Consider the following 18,708-nt stretch of genomic DNA (forward strand, 5'->3'; position numbering starts at 1 on the left):
TCGGTGCCGGGCGGCTGCTGGCGGCGTCTCCCGTCCCGTCCGGTCCTGTCCGGTCCCGGGGATGTCCGGCGGGGGCAGCCGGCGGCGGGCCGGCCCCTCCTGGCACAGCACGTTCTCTCGCTTCTTCTCCAGGAGCCCGGCCGGCGAGGGGGCGGCGAGCAGGTACGGGGGCACGGGGGCGGCGCGGAGCCACCTGCGCGCCCGGGGGACAGCGGGGCTCAGCAGGGCCGAGCGCGGCCCCGGCCCGTGTTGCGACACCGGTGTGTGGCGGGCAGCGGGAGGAAGCGAGCGCTCCCCGCGGGGAGCCCGGGGCGGCTCCGGGAACAGCGGCGTGTCCGGGGAGCTCCGGAGCGGGCTGACAGCTGCTGCCGGGGCCGCGAAGGGCGGGCTGTCCTGGGGCAGCGCTGCGGGGCTGCTGCTGGACGCCGGGGCTCCGTGCGAGCCGCACCGGGCACCCCCGGCCCCGCCGGGCTCGGCCGAGCCGCTGTGGAGCGGGCTGGGAGCTGCGCGCCCCGCGGCTCCCCCGCCGTGCGGCCCGGGCACCGCGAGCGGGGCAGGGCGCCCGGGGCTCCGGGGGCTTTGTTTGTGTTCCCTTGTCAGTGCTCACACTCAGAGTTTTCTGTTGGGCTGGTGTAAATCAGGCGTTAATGCAGCATAAATATTACTGATGTGTTTAAGTCTCAATGCAAAATTTGTGGTTTATGGAGACCTGGTTATTAATATTTTTTTTTTAGTGCAGGGAGACTTTGCAAGATGAAAAGGTTTGGAAACTTCTTGTGTATTTGTTCCTCTTCCTTTTTTTCTTTTTTTTTTCCTCTTTTTTTTTTCTTTTTTTTTTTTTTTTCTGTTGACTGCTTTCTGTAAGTAGGAAAGAAGCACAGATAAGTTTCCTTCAGTTTCTCAGGCAGCCTCATTGTCGGCCCAAGTTAATGAGCATATTTTTGTGGTGAAAAGGTGTTAACTGCCTAGGTCTTACTTCCTCGGGTGTAGTATTTATTTTTTGCTTTTAACATGTTGGTTTTAATCTGAGTCACTCTTGATAGGGCATAGATTTGTGTTTAAACTGGCAGACAGTAAATGCAGTTTAATCAGATAGACAGTGGCTATCGCAGCAGTTCTTGTAGTGAAAACCTTTAGGGTCTTGCATTGTGTGTTCTCAGCAATCATGGAAAATAGAAGAGCCTATTGCTCTTACACTGACCATCTTAAACATCTTGTAAATGCACCATGAGGATTTTTAACTTTGGGGGTTTTGTTTTCGTGTAAGTGTTTGACATTCCAATACACCACCAAGGATCCGCTGGTCTTTTATGAGCAGAAAAAGTTGCTCTTCCATTTCGTGGAAAACAGAAATTGGGAGCAAAGCTGCTGAATCAAGGACATCTCTGGAATTGCTGGAATAGCCCGGCTGTTTTGTCTGGCGGGGGTGGTTAAGATACAGGAGGAGAAGGTTTGGATGTGGCTGGGGACCTGGAGAGGCACTAGGACAGGTTCCATGGGATGACGCCTTGCCAGCTCCCTACAGCTGTGGTTTGGGATAAACAAAAAAGCCTAGCGGTCACCTTGGTGAGGAGGAGAGCGATGCCACTGGAGTGGTTTGTGCACTAAATCTGCAGGTAGCACTCACCTAGACCTGCTCCACCTACCTTGGGGCTGCAGTCTAATCTCTATCCCAATCGCAGTTTCATTTCCTGCACCAAGAGCCTTTTCTTGGGAAGCAGGGACAGTCCGCAATAGGAGCTGGCCTGGTGTGTGAGCTGCTCTGGAGCTGGCTGCAGGGTGGTGCCGTGACTCGGAGCAGCCCTCGCCATCCCTGTCCCATTTGGAATGTTAAGGAGCTTTTCCTTGTTGTGCCGGGCTGCAGCGTGGCACGCTCGTCAGGAATGCTGACGTTCTCGTATTTGGTTTCCACTGGCAGCCTTCTTCGCAGATTAGCGTAATTGCATCCATTACCCAGCGCCGCAGTTGGCTCCGCGTTTTTCCGTGGAGCAGGACGGGTCCCGAGGGCGGAGGGGCACCGGGGCTGTGTGCTCCGAAGGTGTGCAGGGCGTGGGCGGCTCGGGGAATGCAGCTTTTGTGAAGGGCTGCGAGAAATGTGTGCACCGGCACGGCTTCCCCTTCAGGTTATCGGGAGGATGTGTGTTGGAACCAGACCAAGTTTGGTATGTACTTATATATGTGTATAGAAATAAACTTTTCTGTGGAGGTGTTTTGCTCACTGATGGGTTTCAGGAGAGTAGAATACCTAAGCAGAGGGGGAGCAGTGTATCACATCCACCCTGTGTGCCCGCACTGACCTCTGGAGACACGCATCACACTTGGTGCCTCTGCAGAATGTGATGGGTTCCTGAGTTTTAAACGCGTGCTGAAATGAGCCTTGCCCATCCAAAAGTCATTCTCCATCTGCTCCCACAAATTAGGCAGTGGAGGGTGGCTGGGAGCTGCCAGCTTTCCTTCCCCAATGAGCAGAGCTGCCCTCTTGCTCCAGATCCTGTTCAGATTTACCTAGAAAAACCCAAAGAGCCAAACCCCAAATCTGCCGTGACCCTGGTTTAAAATAGGAGGAAGAGGATGGGAGGGAGTTACATAGTTTGTTAATCAATGTCTTAAACTTTTCTGAGAACCTCATTTGACAAAAAGCTTATGTTAATAACTTGCCCTTACAGCAATTTGTAGCTCTGATGAGCATGAGACTTGCTGGAGGCTTGCTTGCTTGTTTGCTTGTGGAAAAAATAAGCTGCACAGATTAGTTGCAAGTTTTGTGGCAGCAAAAAGCACAGCACATGCCTTAAGAGTTCACTTGGCTTTTACATAAAATGTAGCCAAATGGAAAGCATCTCCCACCCACTGCTTGCCTGCTGCTGAAGTGTGTTTTCAGAGCTGGGGCTGCTTTGAACAGCTTCAGTGCTCTTCATCCCAGGTCTTTATCACTGCCTTCCATCAAAGGCAGTCATTATGCTGTGCTGGGCTACTTGCTATTTTCAATAATACACAACTGGTTATTGGTTACCACAGTGTTTGTCCTGGAGCAATCTAAATCCCCAGGGTGACAAAACTCAATTGCATTTTCATTATTCTAATAGGAGTCTTATAATTTTTTTTCCTTACTAATGCACGTATTTTTAGTCCATCTGGAAGAAGACTCAGCTTTAATGCTGTAAGTCTACACTGTGGATTCTTTCAGAAATATGTGGCTTCTGTGGCTGAGCAATTGTTCTTTTGTGAATAAATGTGACCTTTTAGGAGGGTGTGACACGTTTTACTGAGGTACCATCAAAATGTCCTTTAATCCATGGGTGCATTTTATTGGTTATTCTGTGCAGTGTTTAGCAGGTTCATTTCAGATTTCTCTTCTTCCCTCCAAGTACTGTTGGCTGGTCACAGACCTACCAGTGCAAGTTTGGTTTGTCAGGATATTTTGTCTGCATTGGTGAAGTATACCAGGGACACCAAACAGGGAAGGGCAAACTTTTATCTGGTTTAGAGGGATTGGGGAGGGGCTGATTTGTTTGTTGGGGGTTTTTGGGGCTGAGATTGTTGTTCCATTCATCCATTAGTATCTTACTGAGAGCTTTCAGAGATGGAAGAACTTTGTTTATTCTGCCTGAGGAGAGATTAGAGGGTCTTTTTCTTCCTTTGGGACTGCCAGTCATTGTTCCTGTTTACAAAGAACTTGTATTTTTGTAGTTGTAAAAACTCTGTGTTTGGGGGACTGATGGAAATTGATGGAAAAGGGAGTAATAAATTTGAAACCTAGTTCTTCTGAAATTGCTGCCTCCTGGCTGAGTTTGATACAGATGCCATTGGCATCTTTGAAGAAATCCATTGTCTGCTGGAAAAATCAGTCTCTGCTTTCTAATAAAGAACCTTTTACTTTCAAAAGCCAGAGCAGGATCCTTTGTGTTGTTGTTAAAATTTAGATTATTTATAAGTCTACATGAAGGGATAGTGGTCTGTGGAACCAGCAAGAGCAATACTTCTACCATATAGAAGAATTCAAATTAGACTTCCCTAAGTAAGGTGCATTATGAAAATTTTCTGTACATTTGTTAATTTGGCATTTATTTCTTCCTTTTTGCTTCCTAGATTTTTTTCTATTATGACTTCCATTGCAGGATAATTCAGAATAATATGAAAAGCCCTGATTCAGCAGGGTCCCAAAGCGGTTGCCTGTAATGAAGCAGGTAAATAGTTCTGTGCGCTCTGGTGGCACTGCCTGCTTGATCAGAGCGAGGCACGTACTTGGATTTCTCGTGGGACTGAGAGCAGGAGCAGCAGGGCCAGCAGCTGGCCATGTGTGTGAGAGACATTTCCTGAAGGAAACGTTACTAGAGCCTTAATTATAATAGAAGTGCTCCTTGGAAGAAACAAAGCAACATTTTTTCCACTATTTTAAATGTGAACAGTGTTGTGTCCTTTTCTGGTTATTGGCATGAGTGCCAGAGTTAATGCAAAAATGTTTCCAAAACAGCTACAAGTCTGGTTTTAAGGAATAGTTTTGCAAAGATGAAAACTCCTTGGTCTTCTCCTCTAGTGAACAAAAGGCTCCCAGGTGGAAGAAATTTAAGATTCCAAAACATGTTGCTGTGGGGATTGTATTTCTAATTATTGTAACTTCTTAAAAGGGTGGAAACCCAGCTACTGCTTTTAATTTCTGGGGGCTTTTGGATTTTAGTTCAGTTAGTTTATGCTATTATAGTTGCAAACAGTAGCACAACACTGGGTTGCTCAGGCTTTAACTCAGTTGTTCTGGTGTATTAATTTTAATTTCTAATATAATTTTTAATCTGTTCTAACTGGCTATGCAGTGTCACTTTTGAAGACCTAAGGTCGGAAATGTTGGCTTCCTTACTCATTTCACTTTTTCATGTCCGTTTCCAGACACAAGATCTAGTCTTGTGTTATTGTGATTTCATGACTTGCCTTGTTTTGAAATAGAATGTTGTTTTGCTGAATGTTCCACTGCCTTTTAAGTTGATAAAATATTTTCCAAAAGGCAGTATATCTGCTTTAGGAGGTCTTGAGACCCAAGTGTGTGAACACTTTGGGGATCTGCACTTCACCTCCAGACAGTGTTGTGTTGGGAAAAAATGTAGGAAGAAGTTATTTCTTGTGAGAACATGAGCAGAAAAGGGAGAAAGAATTGCAGTGATAACATACTTTTATTTTAATCATCAGTTACAGGCTGCAAATTTGGCCATTAAACTTATTTTGGTAGGTAAGAATGGAAAATTCATGCCTTCAAAACAGAAGTGGGAACTTTGGTGTCTGTAGGATGTTTCCTGGTGTATATTTTGTGAGTAAAAATGGGAGTTCTGGAGAGGATTTTCTTGGGTTGAAGTAGTAGCCCTCTGTGCCTCTCCAAAAAGTTTTCTCCTCCAGCCTGACTAGAAGAGCTCGCTGTATTTTACTGGTGACACCAGTCTCTCTTGCTTGTTTTTTCTGGGGTGCTTATTCTTAATGAATCTTTTTGAAATTCTGGTATGCTCTGTTTATCAGGACAACAGTTGCTGCTGCTTTAAAGCTGCCCTGGATTACTTTTTTTTTTTTTTTTTTTTTTTTTTTTTTTAATATAACATATTTTAATGCCATTTTGTAAGTACCACTGTTGATCCCCCACCCTGCAAACATGCCCTTTGAAAACAGTTCTATTCCCCATTAATTCCATAAATTTAACCGTAATGCATAGTTTATAAATCTGTTTCTGATGCTATAGCAAGTGTTTGCATTAGTGACCAGGAGCATATCTATTTCATAAGGATGCTGGAAACTGTCTAACCAATCAGACTGGGAAATAGGGAGCAGATTCCACAGCCGTGTTGGTTACTATGCCTGACAGATGCCAGAAGGAAAACCTTGATGTAATCTGGTATAATCGCCCTGCCCAATATTGCAGTAAGCTCTGCTCAGAAACATTTATATTTCTTTCTCCAGCCTTTGTAGGGCTGGTCAGTTCCCTCACATGCAAAACGGATTAAGTTATTTAGCAAGGGTCATCATATTTATTTCACTTAGTTCTAGCCTGTAAACTTAAAGATACATGTTCAGTATAACAATGTGGTTTGGTTCCTGAATTTTTTCCGTATAAACGTTCATTGTAAAATGAAAAATCTGTGATTTTTCTGATGTATTGATTTTCCATTATAGTTTTAGTTGTTCATTTTAGTCTTCATTTAATACTAACACACTTTTTGTAGCTGATATAAACCATGCAACACAACAGAACGTGAAGCTGACCCAGCTTTGCTGCACAAGCAAAGAACAGTATGTAAATCAGCAGCAGAAACAGGTCTGAGAGGAAAAATAGTTTCACTTAAAACTATCTAAATTGCTTATTGCTGTCTGTAATCAAACCAGTTTCAAAATGAGAGTAGTTTAAATGAATATAATACATTTTTTGCTATTTCAACACTTAAATTAATCAACAGTTGTAACACTTCTTCTGCCTAAGTTCCTGCCTTCTCCTTCTCCTGGCTCCATTTTCTCCTTTCTTACCTTTCTCTGCTCTCTTTTTCTTTTCCTCTGTTTCCCTTCTGTATTTGTTTTAAATAGCAGCATTGCTTTCCTTTGACCCTCTAATTTCAAACTCAATAACTTGTTTTTATAATTACCATTTGTCTTAATGTCTTCGGTTCTCTTCCCCTACGTGTGTGGCCTAACGTTAAGCACAAAAGCAGCAACCAGAAACTTCTTATTCAAATTTCTGTGCAAAATTCTCCCTCTCTTTTTAAGACAAGCCCCAACAGCCTTGCCATAGACTAGGGGCAGATTTTGTCATTGCTGCTATTTGGTTTCCCTAGAAGTGTGTTAGCCTGGGAATTTTGCTGAGAAATTCACAGGAAATTTTTAATTTCAGAGCTTTTCAGAAGAGGGCAACATTGTGGTTTTGGGGGGAGGGAAATAGAGGAAAGATAATTGATTAATTAAATTAATTGGGGTATTTTTCTTCTAAAATGCTAGTGTTTTTATTTTCTGTTAAATACTAACTTATTTTAGCTGTCCCTTGTGCACAAGCCATTTTTTTTGCATTCAGTTGATTTCCTCACATCTTGTTGCCACTGAGCTTTACTGTAACCTTTTCCTTTCAGTTAATTTAACAAATGGTTACTGTACCCTTGCTCATATTCCTCAAGGTACAGGCTGGAAGTTTGACTCTTAAAAAATTGACTTTTTAGATTAAGTTCTGATAGTCCTCCTGGCTGCATAGCACTCAAATGGCTTCACAAGTGTGATGATAGTGCCTAGAGGAAGGTGTTTCTCTATTTTGTTGGATTAAAGGGGAAGGACAGAAAAATTTATTTGCTGCATCTCCCAGGTGACCTGAGAAGTTAATAAACATGGTATTGATTGTAACATCACTGAAAGATGGGGATTGTCAAGCTTGCTTTTGTTGAAGAGATTACAGCTTCACTTGACAAACTGCTGAAATATCATCCTTAAATGCTTAATACTTGGCACTGATGCCCCACTTAAAGTATTTGCAAGTGTCATAACAGCAGGCTAAAATTCAACATACAGAGGAATATTAAAAAAGCAGATGTAATAAATAATTTTCTACTTGATCTGTTTGAAGCAAATGAAAAGGATGTACTTTTGAATCAATTTAATACCTTCACAGATAATTTAAAAGAGGACAAAACTGTAGCATGTGAAGTTTGCAGATGATTGGTGTGAAAAGTATGGAAATCACCATGTAGATGACATTGGAAGCCAACTAAGTTCCATGGCTGACAGCCAGTTAAACATGAGGTGCCAAAGTGGTGGCTCAGAGAAGACAGTATGATTGTCAGGTGTATAAACAACAGAACACATGCATTGTGTGGATTCTTTGGTTACTGCAGTACCAAATCCAGTGTTGGTGTCCATGATTTATCATGAAAAAGCTGCTGGCAAACTGAAAAGGGCTCTGAGAAAAGCTCCAGAACAGTTTGATGTCTGGAAAACCTCCCTCACAGAATAAAGTGAAGTAGCTCAATGACATTTAGTTTTGAAATGACAATGTTCAATTTTGAGGAATGACTCTGCCTCAAGGAGTAGAACTGGAAGGGAAATCAGATGTAAGTGCTTTATATTTTTTAGACCTGTAGCTTCAAGAGGTTATTTGAATCCGAGACCTTTATAATCTGTCCCACATAGATGTAGATTGATAGAGAGATGAGACTTGAATAGTTAGACCTAATAAGTAGTGAATTTAGTAGCAGTTTACATGGAAAGGTCTTGCTTACAAATGTGGTCATTTTTCCATAGTTTGTTGTTTTTCAACCAAAGCTCATAACTTCTTGTCATGTGTTAAAGGCTTGATGCAAAATCTCATAAACTAGATTATGCAGGAGGCCCCCTGCAGTAATCATAAGGGTCTGTATGGCAAGCAGGGTAACTGGTGTGTGTATGTATATAAAAATATTAATTTAAAAGTCTGATTTTTTTTTTGTGGTCATCTGTTTAATTACCACTTGGAAACTGGGACAACCTATGGCTCTTTGCAATTTTATAATAAAAATTTCATTACTACTGCTGGTCTGTGGATATGGTGTGAGAATTCCTGTCATGTGCTGAAACTTCATTGAGGTCTTGCACATCCATATTTGATGGTATTATTAGACTTGTGGATTTCCACTCCTTTACATTCTTCAGGGATGCTCTTGCACAAATGGATTTTAAAGTAGTAGGTGATGAAATCCCTGTTTCAATGTTTCTCCACTGAAATATCCTTCTGGAAGGTCAACGCTGAACGTGTAACTGTTGGCACAAAGTAGAATTGGAAAGAAGTCATGACATCAGAACCATGTGAGGACAGTATTTCCCAGAGAGGGATTTAGGTTTGTTCAGAGAGAAGGGAAAGGCACGGGTCAGGAGCTGGCATTACACCCCAGAATGTATAAATAAAGAAATAAAGTAAACCTAAAAAGCATCTTTGAGGCTGGGCATTGCTTATTCTCTTACCATTATCTTAAATGGTTCCTGAGTTAATCTGAGACCAACTAAAAATGTGGTAGCAGGATGGGTTTGGCTACTCAGGGACTCATCTGGCCCTGAGAGAGAGAGGATGGCAAAATGCTGGAGCACTCACCTGTCTGGTTACACGTGGACTGCATGAAAAGTCAATGCTGGAGCTGCTGCACTGGAAGAGATTTGATTCCAAGCCCTGGAGAAGTAGGGAGGGTGAACATCCACAAGTGCTGTGGTAGTGCTGAACTGAAGTTCAGCTTTAGTCAGCTGTCCCCATTTCCTTAAGGGAGTGCCCATTAATTTCCCCTTCCCAAACAGCAACAGGCAGTCTGTGCCTTCTCCTCATAAAAGGAACCCAAAATGTCACAGCAATTACTTTCAGTTTGAAGAGCTCTGCGTGTGGTCAGTCTCATCCAAACTTGTGTTTGTGCTTTTTTACTTGCATGTTTCCTGTAGCTTTTTTTTTTTATCTGTCACAACACATTCACAATCTGCTGTGTGCATAACATGGGTGGGGTGGATTAATAAAGGAAGAAGGGGATGGGCTTTTAATGTGCAAGTTCTGAGGGATTGTTATGAAGCACAAGGATGGAGGAAGCAGACTTCTCACACCATACAGAGATGCTGTGAGGGCCTTTTGAAGATGTGATTGTTTGTAATTGTTCTGTTTTTAGAGGCAGTTGCAAAAGACCTTGAAAGCCATGTACTTAAATATGCTCCATTAAATTGCTTTTTTTTTTTCTTGACTGTAATCCCTCTTGTAATCTCTTTTTGTGTGAGCAGCAATTCAGCATGTGAACATGTCTTGCTCATAAGACTCTCTAACCTCTCTTCCCAAAATGTAATGATTAAAAACTTGGACCACAAACCTGCTTCTGGTTCAGACACCACCTGTCCAAGTATTACAGAAAGGTCAAAAAGAGAGGCAGCAGCAGAGGAACAAAAAACAATAGAAAATGGCACAAAGAAAGGTTTGTTCAGAAGATACAAAAGATACTGTAACTTGAATTTAATCTTGATTAGTTAAAGAATAAGAGTGATGCTAATCAGGTTAGGCATGCTGGCAAGACAGTGGAATGAGCAGCAAGACAGCCAAAGAGAAGAAATCCCTCTAACCTTCTTCTAAACCTTCGCTAAAGATTAATCCATCTCTGTTGGATGCACTAAAATGTAAGAGAAAAAGGAATGTCTGGCAGAAAAAGCAACAGAAGGGCAGTAGTTTACAAATCTGAGAAGCTTGGGTTTCTAGAATTAAATGTGACAGTGTCTTTTTTATTTATTATTTCCATGAGGTTTTTTTTCTCCATTTAAATCTATAAAATGAGAGTAATACCTGTCTAAATATGTAAACAAGTAGTTGTGACAATTTGTAAATGCCTGGATAGGTAAGAAGCCATGGAAGCAAGTTGGCAGAGGTGTTTTGTTTCTTCCGATATCACTCTTTGCTCTTTTACTTCTTAAAAGCAAAGATGAGTCAATTCAAAACTCAGGTTAGTAGAACTCTGTTTCTGGGTGTATAATGTAACAGCAGCAGTTTGTGAAGCACAGAGTTGAAGATTAATTCCTCTTCCTGACTGGACCAATGTGGAATGCTCTCCTGAGAGGTGGGTGGCTAAGCACAAACCTAACTTTAGATGTGCTCAACTGGAGATAACATTGCTGATTCCTGCCATGGCAAAGTGCTCCAGAAAGGCACTGCTCTGGAAAAGCTTAGAATTCTGTGGAGCCAAACTTTATAAATACAGCTCTAGTCCTAGGTCACAGTGATGTCATGGATGCAATGATGAGAAGAGGGAAAGCCATAAAATTTGTGGGGAGTTGCATTGTGTGAATGAAGTGAAGAGCAGCCAGCAGGTTCTCCAGCCCCAGGAGTGTGGCTCAGCCCCTGTGTCTGTGGTGTTTAGGCTGTAACAGGTAACCTTGCCTCTCTGAGAGAAACAAAGCCATTTTATCCTAAACTCACCAGGCCTTTGTGCAGCAAATAAGCTTTTGTGCTGTAAACTTCCAGCTTTTTGTGCTCTCAAACTCAAACCATTTGGTTTCAGTCAGAGATCCATTTAAAACTTCTCCCCTGGCTAAGGGGAGAAGAGGTTCACACCAAGCAGGCTCTGGTGATGTGAGGGGCAGTGATTTGTCCCTCTTGTTCCTGCTGAGTGACATTTGTTGCCCCTTCATTGTGCTGTTAGGAATCACTGCACTGTAAACTGCATCACAGGCTGGATTTTTCCTCAAGGAAACTTCTGCTCCCCTCTTGATTTTATCAAAAATTATCGCCTTACTGAAAGCCCTTCTTGGCTGAGTCAAGGATGTAGAGATAACTGAGGTTGAGAAGGAAGGAATGGAGATTTCTGGAGCTGGTTCTGCTGACAAAGTCAGCATGTTTGAGGAACTACACCCTAAAGCAAAAGGTTAAGGAATGTAGAAACACTAGAATATAAACCATGAAAGGATGTGGGGAAATGCTTCCAGGGCTAGGGTTATTTTATATTAGAAAGAAAAGTTTTGATACCTTTTTTTTTTTACTTGTTGATTTTAAGATGCTTATCTGCTGAATTGCATTCTTTCCGTTTTGGTATGTATGCTGTGGAATTTCTATGGCTAGCTTGAAGAAAGTAATACAGACATGTATTTCAAATATAAACAAGAAATAGGAAAATGAAAAAGGTTTTTGGGGGAAAAACACATGATGTAAAGGGAAGAATATGAGCAAAATAAAGTGATGCAATAATTCAACACTTATAATGCATGCTGGCAGGACTTAATGAAAGCAAGGATCTCATTTGTGGTCTGCAGACCAGTTCCATAAAGAGTGACACACTGAATTTAGGAAGAACGTGTGGTAAGCATCAACCTCATTATTATTCCACTCTTAAATTCAGGGAATTCCTGTTCATGTCAAATGTTTCAGCTTCTGGAAAAGCCATGTAGATCTGAGAAGGGTGTTTTGATTTTTAGTTTGTGTTTTTTAAACCAACAACTAAACAAAAACTAGGAGAGGGAAAATGGGTTATGTACAGAGAAACACTTTTATTAGTGTGCCAGACTGCCCAGAGTGATTGTGACATCTCCTTCATGAAACACATTAGCAGCAGAAGAAATTAATAGGTTAGAATATTAATTCATCTGCTCTGTCTTCCGGGGAGGCAAAGAACAGCCAAAACTTTCTGTCTGATGCTCTCCCTGGAAAAGCATCTTTGTGTTTATGAGTGCATTAAGAGAGATTACCTAAGGTGATGTGGAAGTACGTGGTTTTTGACTTGGAGATGATCTATAAAGGGAGGAAGAAACTTTTCTTTTGATGCATCTGAAAAGATGTGAAAGATCTTGAAAAACTTAATAGCAGGAGAGTTCTGCTGTCATTTTTGTTCAGGGAATGCTGTCTCTGAGCAGCTGAGAAGGAAACTTGGATTTAGTCAGAGTGGCTTTTGCATTTTGTATGTATATCAGTGTATACTGAATGCAGATGCCTAATCCACAATAGGAAGAAAACCTTTCATTTTGGGAGTCTTACTGAGATGTGCTTACCTGTGGTTTGCAGTCAGGAGCAGTAGGAGTACAGCAGCACCTTAATTCCTTCTCCAAATCCTGGCAGAATTTCATCAAACTGCTGATAATTGTTTTTTTATTTTAAGAGCTTTCAGTTCATCTCTTCACATGAGTTCAGAAATAAGGGCTTGTGCATTTTTCAATAGCAAAGTTAAATGTTTAAGACTGGTGAAGAAGGTTTTCAGTGTCATTATGAATTAACTTAAATACTTATATAATATGTTAGCACAAAGTTATTTTTCTTCATGTATTGGTACACAATGCAGGAACTAATGTCTGTCATTAACATCACCTAATGTTTTCCTCGATAATGTTTTTTACTGTGAAGTTGCTTGTAGCACAAAGGTTTTTATTAAAATGTTCTCTTCTGGATTTTGTGTAAGGATTGTTCTAAGACCTGAGGTTGAGGGCAGGGAGTTAGTTCCAAAGAGAGACTCTCAAGAAAATTTAAATGAATTTGGTGAATTTCCCATAAGGACACAGGTGATTCTGGTCTTCTGACTTTTACAATGGAACAACAGGCATTGCCTTGCTAATAAACATGTACCTGTTGTCCCCTTTCTAAAATTCGTTCTGCATTTGCATGGCCCATTGGGCATGTTCAGTGAAGGATTGTTCAGTGTAGTGGCTGTGATTTGGGGTGATTTTACCTGCCAGCAGTACATTCCACTTGCTCACAGCCCTCAGAATGAGGTGTGCCTTGTAGCTGCCAGGTGTGCCAGGTGGTCCTGTGGCAATGGATGCTGCTGGGGTAGATCACTGTTCACTTACAGTTGCAAAATAATACACAGGCATGGAAATCTTGTGATTTTTCAGCTGGAAGAGCTGAAATGCTATGTGCTGTTTCAGAATGTTTGAGTTCAAAAACTTCTGTATGAGGTGAAACAGTAATTATGGTTCTGTCTTCAGCTTTTCGTGGCTTGTTTTTTCAGTTACAATATCTGCAGAGTATGTGCTACAGTTTGGAAGATATGTGTTTCTGTCCTTCCAAGTTAAAGCTCTCTTGTGTTTAAATTCAATGTGTTGCCTCTTGAGAGGATTTGAATAATGCAAGTACTCAGTGTTACAAAATATTTTTGTTTTTCAGTTCTGAAAACAAAGGGAGCGAAGCCATAAATTCAAAGAGCAGCCAAAAGGAAAGCTCAACTCTGCCTGCCCTCTTGAAGGTAAGATTTTTATTGACTCCTGTTTATTTTAGGTAAAACCTGCCACCTCTGCTTGTGACTACTTGTTAGAATTCTGATGTTGGAGACACTCCTGTACTGCAGTGTAGCACCTGATTGCCATATTCTGGGTTAGGGTCCACTATGCCAGGGTTCTAATATACATGCTGAGGACAGAAAAACTGTTTGTGCTTCACATGGTTAAAACAAAATCTATGTATTTACTTACAGGAAAGAGCTGGGGCTTCAGTGCTGATTCCACATGCAGTTAGCCAGTGAAGAAAAACACTAATATTTTTATCAAACCGTGTTTTCAGGCATTACTCTAAAGCACCATTTCTGTACATTTTACAAATATCTAACCAGCAAGTCTTTTCTTGCCTGAAGGTCTGCTGGTTGCCAGCCAGAGCACTGTAAGATCTTTCTGCTGAAATTTGTCTGTAGGTCGGATGCTCCTCACCAGTTAATCATGCTTGTCTTGTCCTGTAAGTGTTGTGCTGCAAGAAGAAGAGATGTTCCTCTGTGTTCAGAGCTTTCTCCTGTGGCACTAGACACACCTCTAAAGTTGTGCTTAGATTCAGCTATCATAAATAATTATGTACAGGACAGGTGATAACAGCTGTCTTTGCTGCTGTCACATCTGGCCCTGCACGGAGCTGTTCTAGTGATCCAGTCACTAAGCAATTTTCCTTCAAGTTTTGTCCCTTTTCTGAGGTGTTTCAGTTCAGTGCAGATAATATGGTGGCTGCTTCCCCAAAAGGGGCTTGGCTAGTCTACCTGATTTATTTGTAGGCTTCTTAACCCACTTAATCTGAGATTCCTGTCACGTGTTGCATGTATTGAGCACTCACTCATGCTGTATGGAGAAGGAAGTGCTCACCTTTTTCTGTAGGGCCCCAGCCCCTGTGTAATTGCATTCTCAGTGTCTAGGGACCATCTGTTTGGGCAACCAAAGTTGAAGACTGCAGTTGCCTCTACAAAGACCTTAGCAGGGTTGTTTGCTCAATAAAATTCTGTTTTTCCTGTGGTTTGTCTACAGCAAGGTAGACAAAATGTTTGGAAAAAAATGTTTCTTCAAAAGCCAGGTGGATTTAAGCCAACTCTGTCAGTTCAGAGCTCCTGGAAAATGCCACTGCATGGCTTCTTATTAGCATAAATCACTGATTTTATGCCTTGGAATGCAGGCAGGAAGATTTCTGATAAACCAGAGAAGATTCTATCTACTGTAATAGAAGAAAATTTTCTTAGTTTTAAAAAAATCTCTTTTTTCAGTGTCAGATCAGTGAAAAATTCCAAACCAGATTTTCCTTTGGAGGAGGGTTTGGAATGAGAAAGGGGAAGCATTCAGCATGCATGCACAGCACTTCAGCCCTAGGAATTGCTTAAAAGGAAGTATGAATAGGGCTAGGTCTTAAGGAAAAAGCAGGATGTGTAGGTGGAGCAAAGCAAGCATAGCAAGTTTAAGTTACCTAAGAGTATTTGTTTCTTGCCAAAAACTAAATCTGATTAATTTTTTTTTAATTTAGGAAAGCCACAATTCAGAATCTTTCCTGCTGAATCTGTTTTAGTAGTCTTTTACTCAGAATTCGTGTTTTTATAACACTGTACTAAAAGCTGGTGCCAAAATTAGTGCTGTAAGCTTTTTTCCAAGTATCTGATCTCCACTTTGTCTTGCCATAACTTTTTATTGAATTACATTGTTTTAGACCTATGTTAAAAAGCCTAAAACCATGACACTGTCTTTGAAATAGTACCTGGTGTTTGTGCAGGCTTTAGGAAGAAGGTGGTTTTCATATTACTGGAATGTGCTAGCTCTTCAGCTCTACCGAGAGCTTCCTGTCTAGCTTACTTTCCTCTTTCTTAAGCTGATCAAAAACCTTGTGATACACCTGAAGTTTCATATGCATAGTAGTGAGTAATTTGAGCAGTCTAATTTTTTTATCTTGTGTGCATGGAAATTACAGCTAGATAGTAAGAACTTGTTCAGAGAAAGCAAAGGAAGTATTGGTTTTCTGATGCTCCCCCTGCTACATTTTCTGAGGGAAATATTTTTTTTGTTTTTCCTCTCACTGCTCTCTCCAATACACACCTGAAATTTGGTAACACCTCAATGGCCAAAGTAAACATTCCTCTCTAACGATCACCAGACTGCACCTGAGCAGCTGGAGAGAACTGACATTGTCTTAATTGTGGTCTTGGGATAATCTTAAGAGTCTTTTCCAGCCTAAATGATTCTATGAAAGGTATGGTCTGTGTTAGTAAAAGATGCTTCAGGTTTTTTCGTCCAATCATCAAGGTTACTGTAGGCTGACAAAAAATGGTTATGGAAAGTGTGCTTTGTGAAGAATGTCTGAATCTCTGTGTGGATCAGTTTTGGGCAGGTTTCCAAGCATACTCGTGTCTCTGAGCTGTGCTTCTACCTCAGCATTTCAGGTGGATGGTGACTAAAAGTGAAACCATGTTGTGTCTGTGTTAGCTGTCACCAAGTTAATGAGCCATCATATTTCTGATAGACTTCCATGCTGTGATTTTGTATATTCATTGGCCATCTCAGCAGGAGGCCAGGGGCAAAATAGCAGAGGAGCTGTAAGTCTCTGATTTAGCAGCAAAGGTCGAATGTCTAAATTATAACTGACTGGGTGAGTGAAGCTGGGAATTGTGCCGAGCTATGGTAGTTCTTTGACTATTCTGAGCACTTTAGACACCACTTCTGTACTTTACCCCTGCTATTTTTTCCCTACAATGAAATATTTAACTCATAAAGGGAGGAAAAGATATTTTAATGGGCCCCTTTTGAAAATATTAAGCCTAATTTTTCTGTGCGCCAGGGGGACTTTGTCAGGCATCACTTGATCACTTTCAAGAAAATATTACTGAATTGTATTTGCTGTGTCTATTAATTGATTGCAGAAAGTGCACTACCCCCTCACAGTATTTACTTACTTACTTTGTTTTGCTTCTGTTTCTTTGAATTAGGGCTGTAAAGGGTGGCCTTTCTGAGTAAATGCTCCATTTGAGCAGTGTGATTGTTGAACAGATGGTTGTGTGCATGTAAACAGCTCTAGAACTTCATGTTTAGTGTACTAAGTGTCTGCACTACACAGTGTCCAGTACACGTTAGTATATCATTAACCTCCCTTTTAGTGCTACAGGGACTTTGTTTTCAAAGGGAATATTGCAACAGTGCTCCCTGAAAAAGTGTGTTTGATGGTCCCTGGATATCCTTCCTGTAGCAGTGCATGCAGAAAATGGCACATTCTTCCATAACCCATTAGGAAGGAATTCTTAAGCATCTCAGCACAGGAACCACCATGTGGGCTCTGTCAGGCAAACCCAAAAGTTCCAAAAAGTAAGTGCAAATTTGATATGCCATATGTATAATTTAGATTACAGTATTTCAGCAGCATCAAGTATTCTACCACCTGGCCCATAGGCTCAAGCCTGAATTAACCAGAGACAGTCTCAACCGTCATAGAAAACTCAGAGGCAGAAAGTACAGCAGAGATTATCAAGTCTGCTCCTGTGCCCCAAGGTGAGATCTCTGTATCTATGTCATACCTGATAAAAGTTTGTCTGACTTGTTCTCAAAAACCTCCAGGGTTGGAGATCTCTTAAGATCTCTCCAACCTCATCAGACAACTGTTCTACCAATTTCATAGACCTTATAATTAAAAAGCCTTTTTCCTAACATGCCATGTAGCTTCTGTGCTGCAAATTAAACCTGTAGCTAATTGTCCTCTAACAAGTAACACTGAACATGGGGAAGAGATTATTCTGTAGCTCTGCTTTCTCACATGAATTTCATTTCAAGGTAACATAAAGATGGCTGCATTTAAGCAGGAGACATGATATTAAATTTTGATGTCAGAGACTGCAATTATGTGATAAGATGGAGCCAGGTTCTTTTTAGAGTTGCAACGGGTACAAGTTGGAACATGGGAAATTCCAGTCACCTATATGTTTGGGTTTTTTTTCCCCTTTACTATAAAAATGGTCACATATTGGAACAGTTTGCCCAAGTGAGTTGCAGAATCTTTATGCTTGGAAATACTCAAAGCTGGATGAACCAGAGCTGCTTTGTGCAGGAGCACAGACTGCATGACCTCCCCAGGCACATTCCTTTCAGCCTAATTTGTGCTGTAATTCTCTGTCACAAAATTTTTCCTCCAGTGTGCCAATTTACAAAAGATTTTTTTTTAGAAGGAGCTTGCTGAATATAGGTTGCTTTGCTTACTGAATCTCCCTTATTCTACCTATAGTTTTAAGTTTCACAAAAAAGTTAGAAATCAAAACTAAACTAGAGTCTTAGTTAACTACATACTGTTTTCCTTATATCATGAGGTGGGAATTTACATTATATTAACTGACTCTATTTTATATTGATATTATTTCAAAAATCTCATCACTTTAAATTTCATCCCTAATTACCTAGCTAATGTCTGCTCAGACTGTCTGTGAATTCCTGCTAAATTCCTGACTTAATAATTAGAAATCAGAGAGAGAGATGCTTTGAATTTTGGGAGTCAAGGGAGATGGACTACTGCTGCCAACCATGAATTTTTGAAAAACCTGAGAGTTACTTTTAAAAACTGTTGCTGTTGCTGCTCACAGCAACAAATGAAAGATAAAACAAGAATGTTTTTGGAGTTCGTGCAATCAGGATTTCTCTTGTGTAAGCTGAAAGCAGATCTTTTTCTCCTCAGCCATGATGTAGGCTTTTGTTGAAATGGAATTTTATAGGTGGTACCTTTTAGTTTCCCAGGACACTTTGTTACATTGATGGTTGGTGTTAACAGGAAGATATTTCAAGATCATCCCATCTAAAGTTCTGGTAAATTCCCTTGTCATACTGAAGATTTTTAGAAAGAATGATCTTGAAATGTGCTTCCCTCTACTATTTTAGTTCTTCAAAGAAGGGATCATGAGCTGGGAACTTTGTTTCAGGATGGGTGGGAAAAAAAAGGCTTAAACCTTGGTCTGTTTAGCTCAGAAACCCAATGGACAGATGAAGCAGAAGTGTGATGCCAGGTGCTATAATCTGCCAATGGAA

The 18,708-nt window shown here is 41.1% G+C and overlaps 1 protein-coding gene across 3 annotated transcripts in view; it reads left to right on the top strand.

Moving 5' to 3' along the window:
* CRYBG3 (crystallin beta-gamma domain containing 3) overlaps positions 1 to 18,708 on the top strand; it is a 79,053-nt gene continuing 60,345 nt past the window's right edge. For all 3 annotated transcript variants that reach the window (XM_033051657.1, XM_033051658.2, XM_033051659.1), the window contains exons 1-2: positions 1 to 162; positions 13,583 to 13,661. In XM_033051657.1, coding sequence (XP_032907548.1) covers positions 62 to 162; positions 13,583 to 13,661 — 180 coding nt within the window. In that variant the 5' untranslated portion in view covers positions 1 to 61. The remainder of the gene's footprint in view (positions 163 to 13,582; positions 13,662 to 18,708) is intronic.

This window comes from Catharus ustulatus, chromosome 2 (genome assembly GCF_009819885.2).
Source record: "Catharus ustulatus isolate bCatUst1 chromosome 2, bCatUst1.pri.v2, whole genome shotgun sequence".
Taxonomy (NCBI): Eukaryota; Metazoa; Chordata; class Aves; order Passeriformes; family Turdidae; genus Catharus; species Catharus ustulatus.